The 13,654-nt window shown below is 46.5% G+C and overlaps 1 protein-coding gene across 1 annotated transcript in view; it reads right to left on the bottom strand.

The window, feature by feature from the left end:
• The window catches only part of LOC124775498, a 164,612-nt gene that overhangs the window by 82,071 nt on the left and 68,887 nt on the right, over positions 1–13,654 (bottom strand). Inside the window, exon 5 of the mRNA XM_047250334.1 lies at positions 12,063–12,159. Coding sequence (XP_047106290.1) covers positions 12,063–12,159 — 97 coding nt within the window. The remainder of the gene's footprint in view (positions 1–12,062; positions 12,160–13,654) is intronic.

Raw genomic sequence — 13,654 nt, forward strand, 5'->3', positions numbered from 1 at the left:
GACGTTCGCCGTGACTGTCTCAATGCAGGATCGCGCTCTGCTTGTAAAGCTGTATTACAAGAATGATGACTGTGCACCCGTCGCTCTACAAAAGTTCCGCACACTGAAGGGTTTGAAAAAAGGCCTTTGGACAGATGACTGCCTTGGGTCTGGAGAAAATTATTCGTAAATTCGAAAAGACGGGTTCTTTTGGTGTGCAACCTGGTAGAGGGAGGAAACGAATTGATTCGACATCAGTGGACGCAGTGGCCACAGTAATGCAGGAGGAGACGAGTGGTGGTCTGGAAACGTGTAGTGCACGGAGAATTGCCCGAACATTGGACATACCCGTGAGCACGGTGCGTAATCTCCTACGAAACATCCTTCTTTGCTATCCATTCTAAATTATCCATGTGCACTAGTTGTTTCCTGTTGACCTGCCAGCAAGAGCGACATTGCTTTAGAACTTCTTGCTCTCATTGAAGTGGTCAATGATTGGTCGTGGAAGATTTTGTGGACAGACGAAGCCCACTTTCATCTGACAGGATATGTCAGTACACAGAATTGTCGAATATGGGCAAAGGAAAACCCACACGCAAATCAACCAGTACCACTTTATCTGAAAGATGTGTTCAGTGTTCCGATAGCAAACATAGCTGAATTGAAGGCACGCACTGCGCAACACACTCTGATCGTGACTCGGGAAACACTTCGATCAGTTGTGGAACATGCTGTTTCTCAACAGTTGTGGAACATGCTGTTTCTCAATTTCAATTTGTCGCAGAAAACTCTCGTGAGCGTCTGTGGAAATTGGTTGAAGAACGCCGGAACCACGAGTGGGCGACAAGAAGTTGGACGTCCGTACGTCGTCACAGAACACAGGGATCGGAGGCTTGCCCATTCTGTAAAGCAAAATAGGCGGCGATCTCTGGCAGATCTGACGGCAGAGGGCAGTCCTGGCTCAGGCTCTAGCGCTTTGGTGCGCACTGTAGGAGGTGAGTGTTGAACATGGTATTCCGCAGCAGAGGACCCAACAACATCGTTAGCTATGATTACAGTGGGCACGGGATCATCGAGACTGGATCACGTATCAGTGGGGTCGTGTCGCCTGGTAGGATGGATCCCGTTTATTCTTGAACCAGGTCGATGACCGTGTCTAGATACGGTGTCATCCAAGCAAATGGCTGCTCGAAACATGCTACACGCCACAGACGCAGGCCGATGGGAGCAGTATTATGTTATTGGAGGACATTCACCTGGGCTTCCGAGGTACCTGCGGTAGTAGTCGAAGGCACCATGACGGCTGTGGACTACGTCAATATTATTGGGGACCACCTGTAACCCCCCTTAAGCTTGATGTCTTCCCCATCTTCCAGCAGGACAACTGTGCGCATCACAAGGTCAGAATCGTGCTGCAGTGGTTTGAGGAGCATGACAGCGAACTCACGTTGATTTCTTGGCCATCAATTTCGGATTGTCTGAATGCGATGAAACCGAATTGGGCCGCTATCGGGCGCCAGCTCCGCGCCCGCACACCAACCGCCCGTAAATTACGGAAAGCGTAGGCATCAGGTGCCACAAACCTGAGGAAACCCGTCAGGTACTTATCGAACCCATGGCACGCCGAATCACTGCTGATTTGCGTTCGCTCATCAGCGTACATGTTCAATAATACTTGTAGATGTTAGCAAGCAGTACATCACAGAGAGCCGCACACCACATTCTCACAGGCTGAGTGCTCGGTCGTGACTATGACACTGACAACGCAGTTAAAAGTCGCCACCAGCAATCACAGCCGCCCGGGTTCGATTCCCAGCCGCGTCGGAGATTTTTCTCCCCTTGGAGAGTGGATGCTCTCAGCCCATACGTTCGCACCGTCATAGTTGAGATTCCACTATTGACATGGATGTATAGGCAAGTCCCGAATGCCAATAAATTAAAGAAAATCGCAGTGTCGGAATTATTTCTAGTGATCACGGGAATTTCGTTCTTGAAGATGAGAGATCGTTGTCGTCTCTCGGTGCAACCAAAGGGGACGTATAGTTTATTATTTGAACATTATTGGCTCTGCAAGAGACGGTTGCCCCATTGAGTGTGCGTTAGGCACTGGTGAGCGGTACGCTCAGCGTAGAGCAGCAATTGGAAGTAGCATGGATACAGCATGGCGCTGCAATTCCCCTGCAGAAATACTGAGCCACGCTGCCTCTATAGCCACTCACAATTACGAAAGTATTGCGGGTGCAGGATGTCGTGCACGAACTGACCTCTCGATTATGTCCCATTAATTTTCAATGGGATTTAAGTCGGGTGATCTGCGTGGCCAAATCATTCGCTCGAACTGTCCAGTATGTTTTTCAAACCAGTCGCAAACAGTTGTGGGCCACTGACATGGTGCATTGCCATTCATAGACATTCGTAAACATTCCATAAACATGAAATCCACGAATGGCTGCAAACGGTCTCCATGTAGCCGAACATAAGCATTTGCAGTTAATGATCAGTTTAGTTTGACCAGAGGACTCGGCCCATTCCATGTTAACACAGTCCACACTATTATGGAGCCACCACCATCTCACAAATTGCCTTGTTGACAACTAAGGTTCACGGCTTCGTAGGATTGCGCCACATTCGAACCCTAGCATCAGCTCTTGGCAACTGAAATCTGGACTCATCTGACCAAGCCACGGTTTTCGAGACGTCTAGGGTCCAATCGTACGGTAATAGGCGCAGGAGATGTGGTGCAGGCGATGTCGTGCTGTTAGCAAAGGCACTCGCGTCGGTCGCCTGCTGCCATAAGCCTTTAACGCCAAATTTCGCAGCATTGTCCTAACGGATACATTCGATGTATATTCCACACTGATTTTTGTCTATTTTTCACGCAGTGTTGCTTGTCTGTTAGTACTGACAACTCTAGCAAACGCCGCTCCTTTCGGTCATTAAGCGAAGGCCTGAAATTTTGTATTCTCGGCACACTCTTGACACGGTGGATCTCGGATTATTGAATTCCCTAACGATTTCCGGAATTAAGTATTCAATGAGTCTAGCTCCAACTACGATTCCGCGTTCAAAGTCTGTTAATTCCCGTCGCGTGGACATAATAACGTCGGAAACCTTTACACATGAATCACCTGAATACAAATGACAGCTCCGTCAATGCACTTTCCTTTTACACCATCTGAACGTGATACTACTGCCATCAGTATATGTGAATTTCGTTAGCATTATTCGTTTAAATATGCCCAGGAGGGTAATGAAAGATAAACGACTTTTCTAAAAGTTAAGCTAAAACTAATTACTTTGACAGTTCAACCCCTATAAACACAGTAGTTTCCTAGTCAGAAGGCCTGAAGAATACAGCGATGTAATTGTTTATTTTCTATATTAAAATTCATAAGATTGTTAGATAAAGTTTACAAAAAAGTCAATTTTTACAATTTGTAAGTGCTCGACTAAGCCGTTGGCGTAATAAGGCCACTCGAGAAGACTAAAAAAGTTCGAATGTGCGAAATAAGTCGTGTAGTCGTAAATTTTTGTACAGTTGTAGGAGAGAGTGCCATGAACAACATACTAGAAATCCTGACCTGAGGGGGAGGGGTGTGGGAATGGGGTGCGTCTGAAGATCACTTTTGTACGTTTTTGTTGCATAACTCGAAAACTACGGCTTCTAACGAAAACGGACACAATACAAAATTTAACTATATTAAAATTCCTACGTAAAGTCCCTGTCAATTTTTTCTGTAGAACTAATATTTCGCGAATAGTGAGCGAGAGAGTATGAAAATCTCGTGCTTGGTTTGTGAAAGCCAGATATAACATTGCAGGTTGCATAAAACGACATCGGTAGGAGCAGCTGAGTCACCCTGTATATTCCATAATGGCATTTATTGTTGACAAAGAAACTAAGAGTCAGTCAATGAACACTAGACCGAAAAAAGATACACACTTGGATAACACTTCGCCGGCCGTTGTGGCCGAGCGATTCTAGGCGCTTCAGTCTGGAACCGCGCGGCCGCTACGGTCGCAGGTTCGAATCCAGCCTCGGGCATGGATGTGTGTGATGTCCTTAGGTTAGTTAGGTTCAAGTAGTTCTAAATTCTAGGGGACTGATAACCTGAGAAGTTAAGCCCCATAGTGCTCAGAGCCATTTTTTGATCTTCGCGCCAGAGATCCTCAACCGAGAGACCTAGCGCAGGCGGCCACAGCACTTGAGTCGGCATCGCCCCACGTCCCTGTCTGTACTTCCCAGAATGTCACTGACTCTCCTCCTGCGCATCTCGCGTTGCAAAAGGTGGTTATTCAGCTTTTGACACACGGTCACTTTAATGCAGGGCTTCACAACATACGTGCTCGCGGAGCAAACTGTGAGCAGCAAGGGGCGAGTACGGAGCAGCGCGAGCACGCTACCCCCACTACCGGGCCAGAGCGGAGAGTGGGGAGAGTCACGTGGGGCACACAACAGCTGCCGTCGGTCAATGTAAATCCGCGGCCACCTGCAGGGATATCACTCACGAATTATTACTGTGACAAGTGAAACAAATAAAGGAGAATGTACACATGCCACATAATTTTATTAGCTTAGTGTATGCCTCTGCATTCGCATTAATTTGTGAACTGTTACACAGTAAAAGGTGTCACTGAAGTGTGGGATTCTCTGTTATCTTGTACTTTTTGCCCTTTACAATTGCGTCTATGTTCGGAGTAATTGTTCTTGTGCATCGTAGGCGCAGCGTGCAGTTTAAATTTCGATCAGACAATGTGTTTCTCAGGCGCGTCTTGTTACATTTCACTGCAGAGAACAGTTATTCGCAAACATACATGGAACCGAACATTGATATTATTGCAGCCGCCAGTTTGTGCAAATGAGGAAATCTATCCTGAGGGAAGTGTCTGTAAAATTCCAAAATGTTTTTCTTGTTCTGAAATGTGTCTCTGTATTCTCTGTCACACTGCAGGTCAATAATTTCTAGTTGCGGCTCAGGACGAATCTCTTCAATATTCGCTGAATATGGAGAGGAGAACAGATCAGAATCACTGTCTAGTGCTGTCAGATCTTGAAAGCGTTGATCAGATTCTTCCTTAAGGGCAACTAAACTATGTGAATAACGTTCACAGTCTTTGTGAACATCTTGCATGGATGATAATTTAGGAAAATGAGCTAGATTTCCTGTTTCCAGCTGACTCATCCAAAGTGTCAATTTCATTTTAAAAGCTCGTATTCGATCTATGAAATGATTAATTAGCAGATCTTTACCTTGTAGTGAAATGTTCAAAGCATTCAGATGGCTAGTTAAATCTGCTAAGAACGCGAGATCACATTTCCATGAAGGTTCTTTCAATTCAGGAACACACATGTTATTTAGAATGAGATTTTCACTCTGCAGCGGAGTGTGCGCTGATATGAAACTTCCTGCAAGGTTCGCAGGAGAGCTTCTGTAAAGTTTGGAAGGTAGGAGACGAGGTACTGGCAGAAGTAAAGCTGTGAGTAGCGGGCGTGAGTCGTGCTTCGGTAGCTCAGATGGTAGAGCACTTGCCCGCGAAAGGCAAAGGTCCCGAGTTCGAGTCTCGGTCGGGCACACAGTTTTAATCTGCCAGGAAGTTTCATATCAGCGCACACTCCGCTGCAGAGTGAAAATCCTCATTCTGGAAACATCCCCCAGGCTGTGGCTAAGCCATGTCTCCGCAATATCCTTTCTTTCAGGAGTGCTAGTTCTGCAAGGTTCGCAGGAGAGCTTCTGTAAAGTTTGGAAGGTAGGAGACGAGGTACTGGCAGAAGTAAAGCTGTGGGTACCGGGCGTGAGTCGTGCTTCGGTAGCTCAGATGGTAGAGCACTTGCCCGCGAAAGCTAAAGGTCCCGAGTTCGAGTCTCGGTCGGGCACACAGTTTTAATCTGCCAGGAAGTTTCATATCAGCGCACACTCCGCTGCAGAGTGAAAATCTCATTCTGGAAACATCCCCCAGGCTGTGGCTAAGCCATGTCTCCGCAATATCCTTTCTTTCAGGAGTGCTAGTTCTGCAAGGTTCGCAGGAGAGCTTCTGTAAAGTTTGGAAGGTAGGAGACGAGGTACTGGCAGAAGTAAAGCTGTGGGTACCGGGCGTGAGTCGTGCTTCGGTAGCTCAGATGGTAGAGCACTTGCCCGCGAAAGGCAAAGGTCCCGAGTTCGAGTCTCGGTCGGGCACACAGTTTTAATCTGCCAGGAAGTTTCACACATGTTATTTATTTCCATGAACATATTTATCTCATCTAATAGGCAAAAAAAATCGATTTAATAATTCGCCACGACTAAGCCAGCAGACCTCGCTGTAATAAGGCAGGCTACCATACTGGCTTTCTACATCCTCAAGAAAGCATATAATTTGCCTGTGTTGTAGCCCATGCTTCCTTATATAATTGGTTGTACGAACAACAACACTCATCACATTTTTTAGAGTGATACTCTTTGCACATAAGTTTTCCTGGTGGATCACACAGTGAACGCCCCTTATTTCATTCGGCACGGTCAGTTTTTGCATTTTCTCCTTCAACAGCGCAACTAAACCTAATTTTTTCCCTGTCATCGCTGGTGCACCGTATGTAGACACTGAAACTAAAGAATTCCACGACAATCCTATATTTTCAACACTTTTTTCAACACTACTTAAAATATCACCTCAGGTTGTAGTGTTCTTCATGGCTACTACATCGAGGAGCTCCTTCCTCACCTGAAGATCTCTATTAACACCTCTAATAAATATGGAAAGCTGCGTTGTTCCAGTGATATCAACACTTTCGTCCAGAGCTAGAGAATACGCCATAAAATCTTTATAGATATTTGCAAGCTGGCTCTGGACGTCGTCTGACATGTCCCGTATGCGATGCATAATGGTCATGTTAGATAATGGCACAATCCGAAATTGTTCAACTTGAGATGGACACAAATGTTCCGCTGCAACTACCAAACATCTTTTATTAAATCGCCATCAGTGAAGGGGCGCAGGGATTTTGCTAAAAACAAAGCAATTTTGTAGCTCACTCTGAGAGCTGCCTCAGTTGATTTTTCTTCGTCATCCAGATCTTCTTCGGATAGCTTCCTTTTAAGTTTAATAACTTCCTGTGTACGATCTGGTCCATCACATTTTCCACTTCCGTAGTCTTTCGCGTGGTACGACATATAATGTCACTGCAAATTAAATTTCCTAAAAGAATTCAGCGTTTTGTGACATACTAAACATTTTGCAACACCATCTTTTTCTGTAAACAGATACAATTCCTCCCAATGGGGGTTGAACTGCGAAAGCATGGTTGGGGTTACACAACGGCGACTTGACATGATTCTTAACCAGCGAAGTGCCTGTTAGAGTTGATCGTATTACTTTCAACGTTACACATTCGGCGCGAATTCAATAGGCACGCTGCGGTCCTATTCATACGTGCGCGCGCATTTCCCCTCCCTCCCCTCCCGCCCTACTCCACGACCTTGCACCTGCTCGCGAGCACGTGCCTGAGCAGACGCGAGTGCTCGCGCTCAAAACCGGCCAGTTGTTAAGCACTGCAATAATGTGATTGGACTATGCATGAAAGAGACCGCGTGTACAACACTAGTATGACCTCTTCTTGAGTACTGCTCTAGTCTTTGGGACCCCCACCAGACTGGTTTAAAGCAAGACATCAAAGCAATTCAGAAGCGTGCTGCTGGAATTGTTGCTTCGATCAACATGCAAGTATTACGGAAATGCTTCGCAACTCAAATGTGAATCCCTAAAGGGAAGACCACTATCTTTTTGCAAAACACTATTGAGAAAATTTAGAGAACCGGCGTTTAAAGCTGAATGCCTCTAACATACATTTCACGTAAAGAAAGAGGGATAAGAGATGGAATAGGGAAGGAAAAGGCTAGAAGTTATATAAAGAACTCTCCGCAATGCACCGTATTCTGGCTTGCGGAATATCAATGTACAGTGGTGTGCAAAACTTACGGACGGATGTAACTATCTTATGATGTGTCACTGTCGATTAAAATAGCTAGATGAAGCTTGGGCCAAACATACATAGAACTGCTACGATATAGCACAGTAGGCCAGTGACGAAAAAACGCAATGAGACAAACAGAAATGCCACTTTTATTCAAAAACATTAATTACAACACTGCTTATGACGCCCCAGACATTACAAAGGGCGACGTGGTTCTTAATAGGGTGTGTGATCACCAGGCACGGCAATGTATGCTCTGCGACCTGATTCCATTTGACCACAAGGTTTGTAAGGAGTTCTTGTGGAAGAGCGTTCCATTTCTTCAACAGCCGGTTGTTGGTGCCTGAGGGCGTGCTGCGATACGTCTTCCCAACGCATCCCACACGTGCTCGATGAGGTTTAAGTCGGGAGGGAAAGGTAGGCCAACCCAATCGTCAAATATCCTCTCTTTCCAAGAGGTCCTCCACCTGTGCAGTTCAAACGGTTGCGCTTGTCATCCATAAAAATGAACTCAGGGCCGAATGCACCCCTGAAAAGAAGAGCATGAGGAAGCGGTACAGTGTCGCAATAACGTTGACCGGTAAGTATAGTGTGTTCAAAGATTTGGAGGTCAGAACGCCCATGCAGCTTACGCCTTCCCACACCACACCTGGACTGCAAAAACAATCGCGTTCAACAGTGTGGGACTTACCCTTATGTGGCGAGGGGTGGTGCACGTAATGCACCAGGAACCGTGCCAAAATTACTGTGCAGTTGCTCCCAGTGATCACGCACGCTTATGGTATTGATATCCTCGAATAAAGAGAAGAAGGATTTTAAATTGCCACACACCAGATTGACAATAATTAGATTTTCAGGAACGCATCCACGGGAGTCGAGTGCTGCCTCACGCCATTTTGACAACAATTAGACTTTTATTGTGTCAAGGGAGTTGAGAGTTGGTGGTGACTGGAAGAGTCATTGTGAAAGCAACGGCCAACGACTGGATTTACCACTGACAGAATTTCGCAGAATTACCACCATCATGTTTACGATTGTAGAAACTAACACTGAGTACTGATGAATAATTTTCCGTAAATTAAAGGAAAGAATGCAGCGAGCCTGTGAAATAGAGTCTACTGCAGCGAATCCCCGAGAAATTAAAAGTTCACCTGTTGTGCATTGGTTTATAATGTCTAATGTCAGTCAGCACATGCATTATATCCATGTTATAGAGGTTGCAATGACTATCACTATTCTGAAGTATGCAAGAGGAGATTTCTTTGGGGCTCCTCAATGCACTCATCAAAAAAAAGTTTTGCATCACCTCGGTTCCGAGAGTTACGGAACCTGCACGGAAAATTGGAATACAGATAAACACAAACATCATTTCCGCCCTTTTTAGTGCTCATAAAAACCACACATTGCGTGTTGTAACATCATACAGCGAGACCTTCAGAGGTGGTTTTCCAGATTGCTGTACACACCGGTACCTCCAATACCCAGCACCACGTCCTCTTGCATTGATGCGTCCTGTATTCGTCGTGGCACACCATCCAAATGTCCATCAAGGCACTGTTGGTCCAGATTGTCCCACTCCTCAACGGCGATTCGGCGTAGATCCCTCAGAGTGGTTGGTCGGTCACTTCATCCATAAACAACCCTTTTCAATCTATCCCAGGCATGTTCGTTAGAGTTCATGTCTAGAGAACACGCTGGCCACTCTAGTCGAGCTTTATCGTTATCCTGAGGGAAGTCATTCACAAGATGTGCACGATGGGGGCGCGCGGTCGGAGGATGGCATTCACGTATCGTACAGCTGTTACGGCGCCTTCCATAACCACCAGTGGCGTATGTCGGCCCCACATAATGCCACCCCAAAATATGAGGGAACCTCCACCTTGCTGCACTCGCTGGACAGTGTGTCTGAGGCGTTCAGCCTGACCGGTTGCCTCCAAACATGCCTCCGACGATTGCCTGGTTGAAGGCATATGCGACACTCATCTGTGAACAGAACGTGATGCCAATCCTAAGAGGTCCATTCGGCATGTTGTTGGGCCCAACTGTACCGCACTGCATGGTGTCGTGGTTGCAAAGGTGGACCTCGCCATGGACGTTGGGAGCGACGTTACGCATCAAGCAGCCTGTTGCGCACAGTTTGAGTCGTAACACGACGTCCTATGGCTGCACGAAAAGCATTATTCAACACGGTGGCGTTGCTGCCAGGGTTCCTCCAAGCCATAATCCGTAGGTAGCGGTCTTCCACTGCAGCAGTAGCCCTTGGGCGGCCTGAGCGAGGCATGTCATCGACAGTTCCTGTCTCTCTGTATCTCCTCCATGTCCGAACAACATCGCTTTGGTTCACTCCGAGACGCCTGGACACTTCTCTTGTTGGGTCCACTTCCTGGCACAAAGTAACAATGCGGACGCGATCATACCGCGGTACTGACCGTCTAGGCATGGTTGAACTATAGACAACACGAGTCGTATACCTCCTTCCCGGTGGAATGACTGGAACTGATCTGCTGTCGGACCCCCTCCGTCTCATATGCGCTTCTCATGCATGGTTGTTTACATCTTTGGCCGGGTTTAGTGACATCTCTGAAGAGTGAAAGAGACTTTGTCTGTGATCCACGGTCAACGTCTAACTTCAGGAGTTCTGGGAACCGCGCTGATGCAAAACTTTTTTTGATGTTCGTATTTTCGACGAGTTTGATAATTATCGACTGCGCCTTTAGATGCATGCAAGCTCTCTATAACACACAGCAAAGTTAATGTCTTCAGTCTGTACCTTCTCAACTGCATATTGATTTCCCGAGGGCCCTGCTTGGAATCGAGCGTTTGCGAAATGTAGCGGACAAGCCGGCTAGTGTGACGTCACAAGATCGTTTGCATGACCGTATATCTCGTGGGCACCGAGTTCCGCGCAGTGACATCACCAGCTCTTCGTCCGCGACACACGAGATGGACGGACCCGGAAAGAAGCTTGTGACGTCAGACTAGTGGGCTTCCCCGCCACACTTTGCGAACGCTCGTCTCCATGCAGGACCCCGGGACATCAATATGCAATTGAAAAGGTACTCACTAAAGCCCTTAACTTTGCCGTGTGCTACCGAGAGCTTGCATGCATCTAGATACTCAGTCAAAAATTATCAAACTTATTTAAAATAGGTACTCGCTCCTCATGGAGTGGGCCGCTGGCACATGTAAGGCCTGCAGCGTGAGGAGCCACAGCCGCCGACTGTCGTTCTCGTGGGCCTCGTTCTACGTCCAAGTGCGTTTCACGTACCGTTAGAGGATGACGACTCAGGAGAAGTCATGTTACTTCCGTGTCAAAATTTATACTATAGCAGGTGACTGGTACAAGTCACACTCGCCGATGAGTTTTCACTACTGGAAGACAGTCAATAAGACTCCACCTCACATCCTCCAACCCTGCAGTGGATGTGCTACTTACTCTCTGCCACTGAGGTAAGCGGTCACATTCACTTAGTTCACAGTCGAATTCAACAACGTCTGCTAAAATTAAGCACATCTTATAATACTGCCTCTGTAGCCATTTTTGTTTATTCCTGAACAGGAAAACCACACTCTTGGGTATTTGTTAACTGTAGTTGAGAGTTTTGGTTGGTTTGTTGGTTTGGGGGATTAAAGGGACCAGACTGCTACGGTCACCGGTCCTGAGATTTTTGGATACAGCTGTTAGGTCCCAGATGCACATTATTGTAACTATGGCTGAGAACCGTGTGCCGCACTAAGACTTACTCCACTCCACATCCGGCCGACGTCTCACAGTTTGACGAGTACTGATGTATACTATTCAGCAGATATCATTTTCAATAGGATTCCAGCAGAACTGAAAAAACTGAATGACAAGTATTCAAACCCTAGTTGAAAGCTTACCTTGTCGCATACTCCCATTCTATGCTGGAGATCCTCACAGAAGTACAGAACTCTTCTTTGCAATGTGTTATTTATTAGTATACTCTCTGTTTCTTATGTTTTATTAATACATTAATTTCTTGTTTATGTATTTTCTAATCAGCATTCCGTATAAAATATATGAACTCATTCCCTGACCGAGTAGCTTTGCTCACGTTGTGCCATGGAAGCTAATGTATAAATAAATGAACAAAATAACTGCTGTGTGACTTACCCTGTATCCTGTGTTCATGTAAGACAGCGAGCCAGTTATGTCTACGTGGTCGACTGATGTGACGTATTTACTCGCCGTGACTCCAGACTCTTCTTCCCTGCACACAGACCACAACACACAGAATGTCGTCAAAATTTATGTAAGTTGTCTTTAAAGTACCACAATTATAGAAGATAATATTTTTGCTAATGATTTCTAGTGACTTTTAAGATGGTGGAACATAGCCTGAATAAGCAACGTTCTCATGTACTGCAAAGACAGACATCGGCTGAAATAAAATGAATTAGACAAGTTGTTTCATTTACAAAGCTGACTTACTGCCAGCAGGGGCAATACTATTTACTTGTTATTTCCACTGCCACCACAATATACACACACATAAAAAAAATTGCATCACCCCGGTTCCCAGAACTCCTGAAGATGGATGTTGACTGTGGATATTGTATCACAGACACAGTCCCTTTGACTCTTCAGAAATGTCACTAAACCCGCCCGAAGATGTAAACAACCATGCATGAGAAGCACATATTAGACGGAGGGGGTCCGACAGCCGACCAGTTCCAGTCATTCCACCAGGAAGGAGGTATACGACTCGTCTGTAGTTCAACCATCCCTAGACGGTCAATACCGCGGTCCGATCGCGTCCACATCGTTACCTTGTGCCAGGAAGGGCTCTCAACAAGGGAAGTGTCCAGGCGTCTCGGAGTGAACCAAAGCGATGTTGTTCGGATATGGAGGAGATACAGAGAGACAGGAACTGTCGAAGACATGCCTCGCTTATGCCGCCCAAGGGCTACTACTGCAGTGGATGACCGCTACCTGCGGATTATGGCTCGGAGGAACCCTGGCAGCTGGTCCTGGCGGAGGTTCGAGTCCTCCCTCGGGCATGGATGTGTGTGTTTGTCCTTAGGATAATTTAGGTTAAGTAATGTGTAAGTCCCATAAGATTTCACACACATTTTGAACCCTGGCAGCAACCCACGATACCATGCAGCGCGGTACAGATGGGCCCAACAACATTGGCATCACGTTCTCTTCACCGACCAGTGTCCCATATGCTTTTAACCAAACAATCGTCGGAGACGTGTTTGGAGGCAAACCGATCAGGATGAATGCCTCCGACACACTGCCTCAAGTGCAGCAAGGTGGAGGTTCCCTACTGTTTTGGGGTGGCATTATGTGGGTCCCACGAACGCCGCTGGTGGTCATGGAAGGCGCCGTAATGGCTGTACGATACGTGAATGCCATCCTCCGACCGATAGTGAAACCATATCGGCAGCATATTGGCGAGGCATTCGTCTTCATGAACGAAAATTCGCGCCCCTGTCGTGCACATCTTGTGAACGACTTCCCTCAGGATAAAGACATCGCTCGACTATAGTGGCCAGCATGTTCTCCAGACACGAACCCTATCGACATGCCTTTGATTGAGTGAAAAGGTCTGTTTATGCACTATGTGATCCACCAACCACTCTGAGGGTCTTACGCCGTATCACGGTTGAGGATTGGGACAATCTGGACCAACAGTGCCTTGATTAACTTGTGATAGTATGTCACGACGACGAGTACAGACTTGCATCAATGCAAGAGGA

The sequence above is a fragment of the Schistocerca piceifrons genome, chromosome 1, assembly GCF_021461385.2.
Source record: "Schistocerca piceifrons isolate TAMUIC-IGC-003096 chromosome 1, iqSchPice1.1, whole genome shotgun sequence".
NCBI lineage: Eukaryota > Metazoa > Arthropoda > Insecta > Orthoptera > Acrididae > Schistocerca > Schistocerca piceifrons.